The sequence below is a fragment of the Perca fluviatilis genome, chromosome 2, assembly GCF_010015445.1.
Source record: "Perca fluviatilis chromosome 2, GENO_Pfluv_1.0, whole genome shotgun sequence".
Taxonomy (NCBI): Eukaryota; Metazoa; Chordata; class Actinopteri; order Perciformes; family Percidae; genus Perca; species Perca fluviatilis.
In genome coordinates, this window is record NC_053113.1 from 13,379,846 (window position 1) to 13,397,439 (window position 17,594).

Genomic DNA, 17,594 nt, shown 5'->3' on the forward strand with positions numbered 1-17,594 from the left:
CTGTCGAGTGTAGTGTTAACTAGCTAACGGTAGGCTAACGTTACCTGCTACCTGAGTGTAGCTAGTGTTGACTAGCGTCCCGTGCGGTGATGTTTCAGTTACCTCTGACGTCCGTTTTCGGAGCATCAGATAGAAGCACGGCACCGAAAGCCACGTTGCTATTCGGTCCGTTTGTTAAGGCACCGGTGGCGTATTTGCACCGGGTCTGTGCAGGTGCGATGGATCGCGTACAAACCAATAGGGTTTGTAAAGTCGGAATGGTATATGTTTATACTTCTCATCCAACCACAATCAAATTCACTATTTATCTGGATAGGTTGTTTTTTGTGTGTGTGTTTTTTTGAACGATGACGAGCCGGAATGAAAACAAGCCGAACTGAAATAGGAGTAACGAGGCTATTTTTAAAATGTAAGGAGTAGAAAGTACAGATAGTACAGTTCATGTTTCACAAAGAGTTTAACCTGAGCCAGTCCGACAACAAAAAAATCATACCACATCCATACAGGGATAGTAGTATACAGTTGTTAAAACATAATATGACACACTGGTATCGGATCGGTACTCGGTATCGGCCGATAAGCAAAGTTCAGGTAGCAAAAATGGTATCAGGCTATCTCTACATTTTACTGCTGTAGATGTTTTAAATTTCCTTCTCCATGCACCTTGGAAGTGAGTGAAGTTGTGCAAGAAACTACAACTTTGATACCCAAAACCCTAAAAGTAACATTGCACGTTGCTTCACGTGCTGCAGTTTTATTGTGTGATGCTGCTTCAGCGGAAAAAGAACACTCAACACAAAGCACACTCCAGTTGTAAAGAGGGAATGGGATTAATTTGCCTAGCAGGCATCCCGCAGGAGCTGTAAACAAGAAGTGTCTGCAGTCTGACCCACGAACAGCAAACGTCTGCATTCTCCATTTGTTAAATCCTCATTACCTCGCTTTAATTAAGCTCAGTGCCAACCCTGTTGGGGCCATCAGAATGAGCCTCCAAACTTTATGCTCCAGCAGGTCTCGACTGAGCCAGCAGTAAAGATTTGAGGGCCCATTTAAATGTCTAATTGTTCCTCATAATGCTGAGACTTTATAACTCTTTTGAGAAAACATAGTCAAATGTTGTGTTTGATTTATTCTGCTGCTGGCTGTAGATACACACATTTTACAACAAAAGGGCACAATGAATATAAGTTGTCACAATGTTAATGTAAGTGCTACTTGCTTGCATGGCTCCATGTACTGAATAGTGACGTCGTTGATGTATTACTGTACTAATGTTTTGCTGCTTCCTGTTGCTCTGCACGACTTCTGCACTGTCCTGAGAATGCTCATTTTGTTGCTGCTGCTGTCTTTTTGTATTTTGCTGACGTCTGTCAGTAAATCTTAACCATCACCTCAATGGTTTCGAAACATCTCATTAAAAGACTGCAGTTGAATTACAGAAATGTTAATTCATGTGCGTTGTCCTCATGAATAAATAAATGAAATGAAAATATTTCCTGATACTGTACTCACAGTAGAATTTTATGTAAGCAGACTAATAAAGATTCATTAATTTGAGAAAAAATGTTTGTTGGTGAGCTCTGCTTTAGCCCCATGAACTAGTGCAGCTTTTAAACGCATTGAAATAACTCTTGTATTGCAAAGCTGCAGATTACAAAGCTGACTTTTCTAATGCTGCTTGACAATTATTCAACTGAATAAAAAGTCTGGTGGCTGTTGTCTCTGTATGAATAATAAACAATGTCTGCCAGCTGCTAATAAAAATAGAAAACAGAGTCTTCATCATCTCCAAAATGTCTGTCACAGTGAGACAGCTCTCTAATTGGCTGGATGAGGTGAAGAGGTGGGCCGAAAACCAAGTTTCACTTCACAATACACAGACAAATTGGGTCTTACAACAGCAGCATTGGGCATAATGTAACTGTAACAATGACATTTATTTTATTATTTTTTAACAATGAATCTGGTTGTGTTTTTGTGTTTTGTCAGAAACAGGTTAAATCTGTAGGGATTAAATCAACTCAACTCAAATTTATTTATATAGCACTTTTCATGCAAGCACACAGCCCAAAGTGCTTCACAGAACAAAATTAAAATTACAACAATAAGAATATAAAATGTTAAAAGATAACCAAGTAACATATAAATATGAACACCAGGGTTAAAATGATTTAAACACTTATAAAATAATGCTATAACATTACTCCAAATTAAAAGCCAGATTGAAAAAAGATAGGTCTTTAATATCTTTTTAAAAATACATAGCAAGCTTGCCATTCTAATATTCAAAGGCAGGGAGTTCAACAGTTTAGGGGCATAAAAACAAAATGCTCTTTCACCGGTACTTTTACGGGACACAGGAACATTTAAAAGAAAAGCAATGGAGGACCTTAGTGATCTGGCTAGAACATAACGTGACACTAAATCAGTCCTACCTTAAAGAAATAACTTAAGAGGACTCATTTCAGCTGCCTTGGCCACATTCTGATATTATTTTTCACTTTTTCACCTTTGACCTTTCATCACCTGTTGTGTGTTTGTCATCAGTTTTACTCGTCTTGATCAGTAACATTGTCTCATCCCTCCTAATCCTCTTCATCAGAGCAGTTCTAAATTATCACACACTGATTTAAAGACCCGTTTAATGAGACATTTATCCCTCTTCCAAAGTGATACCGGAAGCGAGGAATTTCTTCTTTTCAAAATAAAACAACGCACGTCTTGTTTATGTTTGGAAACAATACATGCACAGTTTTTTCCCCATTTAAAAAGTGCTAAGAAGTGCAGTATTTAAATACAATTTTGATATACTTGTACTTTACTTAAGTATTTCCATTTCTGCTACTTTATAGTTCTGCTCAGAGGGAAATAATATACTTTTTACTTAATTTAGGCTATCTGATAGCTTTAGTTACTAGTTACCTTTTTCATAGAAAAACATATGATATGATGCAGTACTATATTGTACTAATCTATTCAGTAGTATACAAATTATTTAAAGCGGCTATATGTAACTTTCGGTTTGTGTTGATTCTAGTGGCCTCTTTGGATAAAAGTGATAATGTTTTTATCTTATCTTTATGACCAGCTGTCATAAAGATCTTTTCTTTACGTGCTTTATTGCCCACTGTAGATTACTGAGTTAGCATTACGAGGATAAATGTTTTGCTCAGACAGATAATTATTAATTTACAATAACAGAATACGTTACAGATGCATCGTTGCATTTCAAGTGTTTTATACGGTAACTTAGCCTACTTTGGATGTATGTGAGCTAAACCAGGTATCACTGTCACTGTGTCACGAGCCAAAGCTTTAAGAGTTTGCTGTAGCAACCAACATAATAATAACTCAGATTGATATATAGCATTTCATGAAACCCAAGGACCCTTTACACAGGTACAGGGGGACAAGAGAAAAGAAAATAGTAGGCCAACACAAACAGACTAAAAGGAAAAAAACATCTGCGCTAAATGGAAGGGGGACGTAATTTAATGTCGGCTACTGACGTACAACCACATCGCGCATTGTAAAGTTATTTTATTAATGAAATAGACATATCACATACCTGAGGGCCAATTTGGAGATGTTTTTGAATCATTTACAATCCCGTAATTGTCTCCATCTGTTGGAAGCCCGACCAAGATTGACTCAGTTTCGCCTGTCGTCTTTCACTTTCCCTTTTAGCTTTTAGTTGTTCTTCGTTTAATTTCCTTCTTTCCTGTGATGGCCCTGCCCCAGTATCAGCCATAACTACAATATATAACTTCTAAAATAAAATAAAAATACAATTAGGCCTATATAAAGAAATCTCCTGCTACCTTTTACCTGGCTGGATACAATAACACAGCTTTTCCGGTGTTACACCGAAATCTGTGCCCCTTCAGAACGTGTGCTCTGTAGCGCCGTCTACCGGCTGTAAATCATTCTTTTACTTCGCGGTAAAAATCTGACCCGGGCAGAGGCTTTAATAAAAACTATATAAAACTAGCATTCCTTTCACTGTTAGTCTCGTTTGCTGTTACAGGTCATTTATGATCATCAGATGAAAAATTACTCCGTTTCAGAAACATTTAAAAGTTACATATAGTCACTTTAAAATTGACTCATTAACATTAAAATGTTCTTACCGATTAGTAGGCCTAATGAAAAAACAAATCAGAATAAGATACTGAATTTATTTACTTACTTACTTAATTTTGGTTTGATGCTACTACTTTTGTACTTTTACTTAAGTAACATTTTGTTACAAATGTTCACAGATTGAAGAAGACAGAATATCTTAATTTGAAATTCCAAACCGGACGTTGTTGGTGCTATATTTCCAGCTGATTTGACGGAGCTCCTTGTGTGTGAGAAGCGGATCTTTACTTTCTCCGTCCAGACCGCTCCAGAGACATTAATACCCCGCCAGTAAGAGGTTTACCTGCCCTGAAGCTGAAGTCTGTGTCGGTGGATTGTACGACTAAACTCTATTGATTTTATTTCCTGAAGAAAAAACAGAGCGACGTTTTACTCTGGAGGTAAATATCTTTATATTTTATGTTTATTTTGAGGCGTTTTTTTGGTAATTTTTTTTTTTACATGGGTTTAAACGTTGTCAGTGGTCGTTCGGTGGCCGCGGCGCATACATACCTGTTGTTGAATAGACCTACTGTTTTCTATTATGTGACTAACAAAAAGAGGAAAAACTGACTAGTGAAACATTTTGTTTGTTAACATAATAGCCTGATCGGCTTCACTGCGCGTGACACTCCCTCAATTGTTTCAACGTGCGCAGTTTTTTGAGAGCAAAACCCACATATACACATTTTACTTCACTTTTTAGACAGACGTGATTACAATCAAATATTATCATCTGTTGAAGCTCTGAGTAATAACCTATATATGACAAATTATAGGCTATATTTGCTTCACCCATCAGTAGCAGTTTATAGGCTTTAATGTAGGCTGCAATCTATTCAATTCAATTTTATTTATAGTGTCAAATCCTAACAGACGTTATATCAGGTTATCAGTAGGTCTAGACCCCACTCTATAATTCACAGAGACCTAACAAGTCCCCCCAAGAGCAATTTCACACAGTGGCGAGAAAAAAAAAAAACTTCCTCTCACCAAATCCAGGTTATGATTATCTAATTTCTAAGAAGATCAAGTGTTACAGAAGCAGTCAGAGCTTTTACTGTGGGGGCATTCACCAAAAGGGAAATCAGTAACCCATGCAGTTACTCAGACTACCTGCAGTGCTCCAGGAATAAACTCCTCTCTGTTGCCAAAGACAGGAGGTCACCGCAGTCGGCAGGCAGCCAGAGTCTCTGACACAGTGGAAGTGCCCCAGCTGCACACTTGGACACTAGTTTGTTTTTTAGAACATCTCACACACACACCTCCTAGTCAACTTAGCAACATGGGTTGTTTGTGAGGGTCAATATTGATCATGTCATCCTAGACATCATCATCATCAGAAGTAGCATTCATGATTGGAAATAGATGTGCTGCTGTATGACTTGATGCTGACTGGATTAGACTAGAAAGAGACAGATTTGTTTCACTTGTACCAATCAGTCAACTGGCGAGAGAGTCTTCAGGAAGACCGGTGTTCTCAGAAGCTGCAGTTGCATAATAAGAGAGAGAGAGAGAGTTAATTTGAGTTTATTCTTAAACTCACTATGTTTTATCTTTAATCTTATTGCTTAGCAGTAGATAGACTCACTGTGGATCAGGTTTTGTTTTGTATTGTTATACTCTTGGCACTCATGAAGTTGAGAGAGAGAGAGAGAGAGAGAGAGAGAGAGAGAGAGAGAGAGAGAGAGAGAGAGAGAGAGAGAGAGAGAGAGAGAGAGAGAGAGAGAGAGAGAGAGAGAGAGAGAGAGAGAGAGAGAGAGAGAGAGAGAGGTTATCCAAAACCTGTCCACATGTTAGTAAAACCGTCTTTCCAACGCCCTGTGAATCACAGCTTCAGATGACTCGATGAGTATGTAATTCCCTTGCCAGGGTTTTACATGAATATTAACTCATTCATAGTTTTACTGATAGAAAATCAGCTTAATTTCTATGGTAAAAACAAACGGATTAACAGCAAGCAAAAGGATTTTTTGTCAACAATCGCCTGCTGTGCGCAATTACGCTTGACGCAAGTGACTGCGGAGGACAACAACAATGAAAGGAGCCGCATGTTCGCTTCAGTAGGCCTAGCCTAAGTGTTTGTCCTAGAAGTTGACAGGCCTCAGTGGTTCTCTGTCCTGTTGTAGCGGACACGGGCAGCAAATGGAGCCTGAGAGCAGAAACAGATGTCAGATCAGCTTCCTCTGTGGCTAATTGCATCAGCAGCAGCGTCCTAGAAAAAACTGTGAAGCATGGAGGAAAGAAACACGAACTACAGTGCTGCTCATGAGTATAGGAATCCCTGCTAATGTTGACTAAAATGGATCCAGGATACAAGGCATCCTGATAAAGTTCCCTTGGCCTTTGGAATTAAAAAAGCCCACATCATCACATACCCTTCACCATACCCCACCCACATACCCCCCCCCACACCACATACCCAACATATCCATCCCACATACCCAATACCCCACATCATCACAAATACAAACACCAACCAACCACAAAATCCACTAATACCACTCCATACCCCACACAAAAACCACACATCATAATAAAAACATAACCAACCAACAAACATACCCAATCATACACAACCCAACACAAACCATACCACACACCATACAATACCTAACACACATACCTCAACCCACCACATACCCTTCACTACCCCACACATACACATACACATATACACATCACAACCCTTCCCCCCAATTCAAAACAAAACCCCACACACACATAACCACATACCCACACACACATACCCAAATACCCCACACATCATATAACCCACAACCCACACATCACATACCACCATACCCTACACATCATCACATACCCTTCCACCATACCCCTACATCATCATATACCCTTCACCATATACCCTCTACATCATCACATACCCTTCTCAACCATACCTCCACATCATCAACATAACACCTTAACACATACCCCCACATCATCACATACCCTTCAACATACCCCCACATCATCACACACATACCCTTCACCATACCCCACATCATCATATACCCCTCCATCACCCATACCCCCACACACCATCACATACCCTTCACCATACCCCTCACATCATCACATACCCTTCACCATACCCCACATCATCACATACCCTTCACCTATACCCTACACATCATCACATACCCCTTCACCATACCCCCACATCATACAACCTACCCACACCCCCACATCATCACATACCCCTTCACCATACCCCCACATCATCACATACCCTTCACTATACCCCCACACATCACATACCCCTTCACCATACCCCCACATCATCACAAATACCCTTCACCATACCCCCACATCATCACATACACCCCACCCACCATCACATACCCTTCACTCATACCCCTACACCCCCACATCATCACATACCCTTCACCACACCCCCACATCATCACATACCCTTCACTATACCCCCCACAGCTATCACATACCCTTCACCATACCCCCACATCATCACACAAACCCTTCACCATACCCCCCCGATCACATCACTACACCTTCACTATACCCCCCACATCATCACATACCCATACCCCCACATCATCACATACCCTTCACCATACCCCCACATCATCACATATACCCTTCACCATACCCCCACATCATCACATACCCTTCACCATATACCCCCCACATCATCACATACCCCTTCACCATACCCCCACATCATCACATACCCCTTCACCATACCCCCACATCATCACACATACCCTTCACCATACCCCCACACCCCCAACACACATACCCCACCATACCCCCAACCCATCACATACACCTCACCATACCCCCACAACATCACATAACACACCCTTCACCATACCCCCACACCATCACATACCCTTCACCTATAACCCCCACACAACTACCCATACCCCCCACATCATCACATACCCTTCACCATACCCCCACATAATTCATCATCACATACCCATACCCCCACACACACAACATCCCTTCACCAACCCCCACATCATCACATACCCTTCACCATACCCCACACACACAACCCTTCACCAAACCCCCACATATCACATACCCTTCACCATACACCCCCACATCATCACATCCCTTCACCATACACCCCTACCCATCACATACCCTTCACCCATAACCCCACACATCACCATACCCATACCCCACACATCACATACCCTTCACCATACCCCCCACATCATCACATACCCCTACACACAACACACTTCACCATACCCCCCACATCATCACATACCCTTCAACCATACCCCCACATCATCACATACCCTTCACCATACCCCCACACATCACATACCCTTCACCACACCCCCACATCATCACATACTCTTCAACCCCCACCACAACATACCTTTCATTATCATACCATTACACTTTACACATATAATTTCAAAACATAGCCTTTCACTATTTAAAACTTCATATTACATATTTACTTTCAACACACCAATATCACATATACACAAACAGACATACTTTTCAACATCATACTTACATAAACACAAGCCACATTTCACATACTTCACTACCTTCACAAACACACACACCAATTCAAAAATCATACTTTACATCACATACTCTTCATACATTATCACATACATACTCTCACTCTCCCACATCATCACAAACCCCTTTCACCATACCTAGAGATTGCATGGTATTTCAGTTAGCCAATATGTTGATTGGTATGAGAGATGATTGATGGAAATCCCCATCCGATCTCTAGGTATGGTGAAGGGTATGTGATGATGGGGGGTATGGGAAGGGTATGTGATGATGTGGGGGTATGGTGAAGGGTATGGATGGGGGGGTATGGTGAAGGGTATGTGATGATGTGGGGGTGTGGTGAAGGGTGTGATGATGTGGGGGTATGGTGAAGGGTGGGATGATGGGGGGGAAGGGTATGGTGAGGGGGTATGTGATGATGGGGGGTATGAGGTGTATGTGATGACGTGGGGGTATGGTGAAGGGTATGTGATGATGTGGGGGTATGGTGAAGGGTATGTGATGATGTGGGGGTATGGTGAAGGGTATGTGATGATGTAGGGGTATGGTGAAGGGTATGTGATGATGTAGGGTGGGTGAAGGGTATGTGATGATGTGGGGGTATGGTGAAGGGTATGTGATGATGTGGGGGGTATGGTGAAGGGTATGTGATGATGTGGGGGGGCTATTTTAATTCCAAAGGCCAAGGGAACTTTATCAGGATGCATAGTATCCTGGATCCATGAAATAACTGGCCTTTAAAAATAAAAAATCTGCCTGCCTCTATGGGACTTTAACATAGGGGTGTCTATAGAACATTTATTTATTTGCGATACATTATTCATTCACAAAGAAAATTGGTGTTCTCAAAGGTTGGATTTTTCAAATTTTTTTGAATTAAGGCATTAAGATCAATTTCCAAAAGATGATTTTTTTATTCCTCTTTTTAGTCAACTTTAGCAGGGGTTCCTATACTCATGAGCAGCATTGTAGCTGTCTGAACTGTTTTCTCCTTTATGGTTATTAGTATTTTAAACTATGGTCAACTAAATGAGCAATATGCAGGATTTTATGGGGGAAGTTTTGTTTGGACCTCACTTCTTCAAAGGGCTTGAGGGTTCAGACTTGGGTAACGTTAATGTTATAGGGTGGTGCTAAAGGAATATAGTACAGATTACAGCACAGATATGTGTGTGTTTGTGTGTGAGATAGACAGATTAGACCTGGGAACCTTCATGGCTGAACTGTAGGACAAACAAACATTCAATTCATGCTTCATTGATGCTGGAAAGCTTCCTGTGGGGTTACGTGTGTACATATGTGTGTATTAGTATCTCATAAAAAATGTAATATGATAATAATAATAAAGTGATAACTATACGTAAATTGAAATATTTATTGTCTGTACTTTTATAGAAAGTACAGACAGAGTTTATAGAAACTGTGTTGATGCCACTAAGGAAACATCTCAGGATGTCAAAATGAGGTTTTGACATCCAGAAACAGACACAGATCTATGACTCAACTTTCCTTATTTTGGATGAACTATTCCTTTGAAGGGCAGGTCGCCCACATCCCATCATCCCTCTGAGTCAAACACAGTAATTAATTAAGGGGAAATATCTTCAAAATGCAACTCCGCCCTTGGTTCAGTTCTTCACTGGTATTCGCTGGTCGTTTTTTAATAAGCCTATATATTTTAACCGGACAAAGGATTTTAGTCATCGGGTTGGAAGAGAAACAAGCCCAGCAAACGTTAGCCGGAGTATTGATGCACATCTAGAAATCATTATTTGTTTCCTTTTGTGCCCACTATGAAGTCAGTTTTGATGAAAAGCATCAAAAGTACCTGAAACGTAAATGTAAACTTTATGGTCGTCACTTCTGTGTTTTGTCTTTCAGTTGCGATCAAACCCCATCCTCTGTTATAAACACCGCAAACAAGAGTTATAACGACATCCAACTTCTCTTCCCTGATTATTTCTTTAAAGTATCGACGTCTTGATAATCTGAACAACTCTCATGCAATCGTTGCTGCCATGAAAAACAAGAGTAACGGTTCGGTTTTTGTCCATGCAATTTGCAAAGGCTAATACTTAAGTAGTTCCACTTCCAACAAAAGCTTTGCAACATGAACAACTGGACTGACGTTATGTCTTCATAGCAACATTTAAAGAAAACCTGGTGGTGAAAACGGGTCTCCAGGGCGGCTAACGTCATTCAGGGGCTGCAAAGGGAAAAGCCTCCACCTAAAATGAAATAAAGCTTTGGGTTGCTGACAGTTTGTGTTGTGTTTGGTTCCCAAAGAGCTTCCTGTAAAGGAGCTGCGAAAAAACAGTGATATTAACTGCAACTGGTAAGAGTTTGACCCAGAACACAATCACTGGAGGATTAAGGTTTTTTCAGATGAGCTGGAAAGAGTGAAAGCTGCTATATAAATACTGTAAAAGTATCAAAATGCTCAATATACAGAGAAATGCACACAGCCTGTATTCAGAACATTTGTGATGTCACAACTATACTATATATAGGTAGAAAGTGTCGCTATACATTGCTGTTACAGTCATTACCCGGCTGCAATGATGGTGCAGAGACTGATGGTACCATGAAGTGTAATTTCCACGCTTCTCATTCATTGTCTGTTAGCAGCCGATCAATGCATTCTGGTAGCGTTGCAGTGATTTTGGATAAGCGGCATGTCAGGTTGCCCACTCCTCATTTGCATAAAGTTGAATCCAGGCTACTTTATGCAAATGAGGAGTAGGCAGCTCGACTTGCTGCCTCTCAAACACTACCACAAATCTTTTAAACTAATAAAAATGTTTTCCGAAACATATTTCGGTGAACTATTTTCGTAAAATAAGATAAAGTTTCCGAACGAGCCGCCGTGACGGTCTGTTTTAAAATCCAGGAGTAGACAGCCCCACTTGAAGCATTCGTCAAATAAGGTGCAGCCATTACAGTTGTCGGAGGGTGTAGCATGTTTTCTTTGTTTATCAGTGGTCAGTGAAGAGAAACTGATAACTGCTATTGGCAAGCCAACTAGTGTGCAATGCCGGGAAGCGGGGCGATCCCTGCTGTCAAAAAACAACTATGTCGACATGAACCATTAGAGAGCGCAAAAAGAAAAAACCCCAAACACCAAAAACAAAAAAAAAATTTTTTTTTTTTTAAGAGGGGTGGTTGGTGGCCGCAAAAAAAAAAAAAAAGAAAAAAACCCCCCCCCCCCTTTCTTTTTTTTTTTTATTTTTTTTTTTCCCCCCTTCAAAAAAAATAACACTACTACCCCTACCTAAAATTATTATAATTATTTGAAAAAATTATTAAATAACCTAACCCCCGTAAACAACAAAAAAACCCCCCCCCCCCCCCCCCCCCCCCCCCCCCCCCCCCCACCCCACCCAACCAAAAAAACAAAAACAACAACCCCCCCCCCCCCCCCCCCCCCCTCCCACCACCCCCCCCCCCCCCCCCCCAACAACCCCCCACACAACCAACACACAAAAAAAACACAAAAAAAAAAAACAAAAACAAAAACCCCACACAACCACCCACCCACCAAAAAAAAAAAAAACACACAAACAAACAAAACAAAAAAAAAAAAAAAAAAAAAAAAAAAAAAAAAAAATATTATTAAAAAAAAAAAAAATTTTAAATATTAAAAAATATAAACATATTAAAAAAAAAAACAAAAAAAAAAAAAAAAAAAAAAAAAAAAAAAAAAATAAAAACTTAAATTTTATTTTTACTATTCTTATTTTTTTGAATTAATTTTTTTTTAATAAAAAATTTTTCTTTTTTTTTCCCCCCCCCTTTTTTTTTTCTCCTAATATTTTTTTTTTTTATTCAAAATTTCCACTTTTCCTTTTCCCTTTACTCTACTCTATCTCCACCCCCTTATAGTATTTTTTTTTTATTTTTTTTTTTTTTTTTTTTTTATACTATTTTAAAATTTTTTTAAAAAATAAAAAAAATAAAAAAAACACAAACAAAAATAAATTATTTTTTAATTTTTTTTTTTTACTTTTTTACCCCCCTCTCCCCCCCTTTTTTTCCCACACAAAAAAAAAACATTAACCAACCCCAAAAAACACACAAAAACAAAAAAAAAACAAACCACACAAAAATATTATTTACAAAAATTTTTATTAAATTAAAAATAAAAAAAAAAAAAAACTTTCTATCCATTTTTACAGAATTCAGACAATTCCAGAAACATGATCTGAAAGTTAAGCAAAAAAACTGTATTCATACCTGTGTTGTCGTCCAAGGCGCTTTATAGAAACTTTATGCTTGATCTATGAAGTGTATTATTAATACATGTTTCAAGACAAAATGCTTTTCTCAGACTACAAAAAGAAAGTGATTCTTAAATGGATCTTTTTTTCTCTTCATCTAAAGTCTAGCTTTTTTGTGATTGCATTCCTCTAATTTTGTGACAAGACCTCTGAACTCTGAACATAAAACAGTGGACTTCTTTTATCTTTAAAGAGTTAAAAACCAAAGGAATATTTCAAATGGTGATGGGATCACAAGATCACAGAGCCCTCAGGGGCGAGACACGAATGTCGTAATTCAAAGTGTTTGTCTCAGGAAAGAGACTTTAAGATGTTTCACTGATAACAGGCGGGTTGTTGCAGAGGCCAAAAGCTTTTTAAACCAACAATTTCCATGCAGTAATTTGTGTTTCTACTAACTGAGCTGAGGGGTCTTTTGGGAATGCATGACTAATTTTCTGCAGTGATGCATGGAGTGACTCATAAGAGCAGCCTCAAGACCTCAAGTCACACATTTACACATAATTTGGGGCCAGAGACCCCTTTTAGCAAACACTCAAACACTCTCAGAGGGTTTTCCATCATATGTCCTCACTGAAGAGAAGGTTGTAAATCTCCTCCTGCCTTCATTCCTCTCTGCCCCAGCTCCTGCCTCCTCCCTTCCCCTTCGCCCCATCTATCTCCCTTTTCGCCTTTCCTCCCTCTCTCTTCATCTATCTCTGACGCCCTTTTTCTCTTTCGTTTCTCCACACAGATCTCCAGCGTTTTCATGTCACATTCCTGACGTTTCTGAAGAGGTCGGCCCGACAGCACACAGCGAGGCTCCCGGAGAACAAATCCTTCATCCCTTTTTTCTTTTTTCTGAGGAGGGATCAAGACCAGAGTTGCGTGTGTTATGAAGGGAAGAGGACCCGACGTTTGCTTCAATATGGCTTTTCTGTGTGTGAGAGAACGACACAGGGAGCTGATCTGAGGTCAAGGCCTTCCTCCTCTCCCCCCAGAGTCCCATGACAGCGTGAGGCACAACCCCCAGGGTTGCTATCGCTACGCTGACCGACTTAAATATTTGAATACTCACTGGGAGAAGCAACACAGACTGGATCTCTTAGTTGGGAGTGGAATGAGCCAGAGGAGCTTCTTAGCAAGTGAGTTTGCTTTGTAAGTTGTTTGTTTACATTCAGCTTCATTTCTTCTGCTGGTTTTAATCACCATGAGAAACTGACTTCTACCCAAACATAGAGAGGTGTTACCCAGTGAGTGGACCTGAGGACACTAACCTCTCCTCTCAGATAAAAAGAGACTTCTCTTTACATCACCTCACGTCGACCTGTCAGAAGCAAAATGCCGGCAAAGACGCCAATGTACTTAAAAACTACAACTCCCAAGAAGGGAAAGAGACTGAGGCTCCGTGATGTCCTCTCAGGTGATATGATCAGCCCCCCGCTGGGCGATGTGCGTCACAGCGCCCATGTGGGGCCAGAAGGGGAGGGCGACATGTTTGGAGACGTGGGTTTCCTGCAGGGTAAGATGAACATGCTGCCGGCCCTGAGTCGGGTGCAGGACGGGCGCTCGCACAGCGTGGAGAGACACCTGGATGACGGCTTCACCGCGAGACAGGACACGCACAACTACGCCTACAATGGTTACCACTACCAGCACACATCCACCGGCCTCCTGAAGACCACCATCTCCATGCCTGTGTTCATCTCCCACGAACAGGCTCCACCTAAACCCCCACGCCTCCACCTGGACGACCCCTCCTCGTCTTCTCTGCCTTCCCAGCAAAACAGCTTCCACCACCATCAGCAGCCTGCAGACACGAGCCACAAACAGGCCAACGGCTACAGGCACACCGACAACCACGGCCGGCTCTTTGAGAACGGCGTGGTGGGCCGTTTGGCATCGGAGCCCTGCCGTGACATCTCCCTCTCCCCGGCCATCCGCATGCTCGTCCCCTCCTCTGGCTCCTTCTCAGAGGCCTCGTCTGAGGACTCCATGTCAGAAACCTGCGGGCCCCTGGAAGGTCGCCGGGGCCTCAGCCTGGACTCTGATGCCGGCCTGAGCAACGAGGATCTGAGGAGTGAACGCAGCGAGTCGCCCGGCGCCGCCTTCCACCCGGCCGGTCTCACGGTCTCATCCGGGGTGTCACGGTCAGACTCTATGGCGGGCTTAAACTTGGACCTGGGTCCATCCATCATGGAGGACGTCCTGAGTATCATGGACCGCTACAAGACTGAGGACAACCGCTGTGAGCTGTGAAGAAAGATTAAAGGGTAACTTCTGTGTTTTTCAACCTGGACCCTATTCTCCCATGTTTTTGTTCCTAAGTGCCTGATTTGAACAACCATCTTTGAAATTGGTCCAGTATTAAGCACGACGCAATACGCTGCAATGTAATGTAAATGGGCAATTGAGAATCTTTAATTTACGTCCACAAAAAGTCATGTTTTGCCACAGACATGCTCAGATTATAAGTGTCTGACAACATTATGGAAAGGATCCCTACAGAGATAGACCTTTTTGTTAAAGAATAAGATCTCTTTTGTTAAATTTGAAACAGCCCTGAAATCGCCATCACCAAACTCACCAGACTCCATTAAAATAAACAGTGATTTTATCATCGTAAAACACTCTTCATTCAAAGTCGACAGAAACAAAATAAAACAAATGAAAAGCCGTTTTGGCTCGTCTTTCTACTGTTCCAACAATCGGCACTCTGGTTTGGTTGAAATAAACCCTTAATTCACCCATTGACATGGAAATATGCTAGCTCTATACACGCTAAAAGTCCTGATTATTTACATGGAGTCTGGTGGTAATATGCTGGCTCTATACACACTAAAAGTCCTGATTATTTACATGGAGTCTGGTGGTAATATGCTGGCTCTATACACACTAAAAGTCCTGATTATTTACATGGAGTCTGGTGGAAATATGCTGGCTCTATACACGCTAAAAGTCCTGATTATTTACATGGAGTCTGGTGGTAATATGCTGGCTCTATACACGCTAAAAGTCCTGATTATTTACATGGAGTCTGGTGGAGATATGCCGGCTCTATACACGCTTAAAAGTCCTGATTATTTACATGGAGTCTGGTGGAAATATGCCGGCTCTATACACGCTTAAAGTCCTGATTATTTACATGGAGTCTGGTGGAGATATGCCGGCTCTATACACGCTAAAAGTCCTGATTATTTACATGGAGTCTGGTGGTAATATGCGGGCTCTATATACGCCAAAAGTCCTGATTATTTACATGGAGTATGGTGGAGATATGCTGGCTCTATACACGCTTAAAAGTCCTGATTATTTACATGGAGTCTGGGTGGAGATATGCCGGCTCTAAAAACGCTAAAAGTCCTGATTATTTACATGGAGTCTGGTGGAGATATGCTGGCTCTAAACACGCTTAAAAGTCCTGATTATTTACATGGAGTCTGGTGGAGATATGCTGGCTCTATACACGCTTAAAAGTCCTGATTATTTACATGGAGTCTGGTGGAGATATGCTGGCTCTATACACGCTAAAAGTCCTGATTATTTACATGGAGTCTGGTGGAAATATGCTGGCTCTATACACGCTAAAAGTCCTGATTATTTACATGGAGTCTGGTGGAGATATGCTGGCTCTATACACGCTAAAAGTCCTGATTATTTACATGGAGTCTGGTGGAGATATGCTGGCTCTATACACGCTAAAAGTCCTGATTATTTACATGGAGTCTGGTGGTAATATGCTGGCTCTATACACGCTAAAAGTCCTGATTATTTACATGGAGTCTGGTGGAGATATGCTGGCTCTATAGACGCTAAAAGTCCTGATTATTTACATGGAGTCTGGTGGAAATATGCTGGCTTTATACACGCTAAAAGTCCTGATTATTTACATGGAGTCTGGTGGAGATATGCTGGCTCTATACACGCTAAAAGTCCTGATTATTTACATGGAGTCTGGTGGAGATATGCTGGCTCTATACACGCTAAAAGTCCTGATTATTTACATGGAGTCTGGTGGAGATATGCTGGCTCTATACACGCTAAAATTCCGGATTATTTACATGGAGTCTGGTGAGTTTGGCGATAGAGATTTTGGAAAAAGGAGTTTACTCTTTAACAAAAAGGCCTATGTCTGTAGGGATCCTTTCCATAATGTTGTTAGCGCTTAGAATAATAATCTGAGCCTGTCATCGGCACAGTTCTTTAAGTGGACGCTAACTGACGCTGAACATTAGTAATCCTGTAGGATTACATTGCAGCCCGGTTCGTGGCTGCCGGTTACAGCGTTCTCGCTCAATACTGGACCAATTTCAAAGATTTTTCACATTAGTCACTTAGACACCGATGCATGGGGAAAATGTGGTCCAGGTTGAAAAATACCGAAATGACCATTTAATGTGATGTACAGATATTTTTTATACATAGTTTAATAAATCCTTAAAGTCTTTGTAAAGATATAAGGAGGACAAAGGATGGAGAGAATGGAGGGTGGAGAAAATGTATTTCTCCAGAAGACTTGACAGCTGAGTTTAAAGGCCATTGAAAGATTTAAGAAAGGTGAGACGCAGATGGACATTGTTGTTAAGCGTTGGGACGTTGCTGCCCGACATAACAACAGCCAAGGCAACGGGCTGGTCCTCAGGAGCCTTTATCGAAGCTGAACCTTATAAACACTTAAACTGTAAGATAACAAAGTCACGT

General features: G+C 41.0%; 1 protein-coding gene across 1 annotated transcript; it reads left to right on the forward strand.

Moving 5' to 3' along the window:
• Positions 1 to 4,354: 4,354 nt before the first annotated feature.
• On the forward strand, positions 4,355 to 15,714 carry zgc:154093 (uncharacterized protein LOC777623 homolog). Its single transcript, XM_039787025.1, has 2 exons — positions 4,355 to 4,523; positions 13,648 to 15,714. The coding sequence occupies exon 2, from the start codon at positions 14,235 to 14,237 to the stop codon at positions 15,150 to 15,152; it is 918 nt and encodes a 305-aa protein (XP_039642959.1). The 5' UTR covers positions 4,355 to 4,523; positions 13,648 to 14,234; the 3' UTR covers positions 15,153 to 15,714.
• The last annotated feature ends 1,880 nt before the right edge of the window (positions 15,715 to 17,594 follow it).

Coding starts and splice junctions, on each gene's coding strand:
- zgc:154093 (XM_039787025.1), top strand. CDS start 14,235: ATGCCGGCAAAGACGCCAATGTACTTAAAAACTACAACTCCCAAGAAG.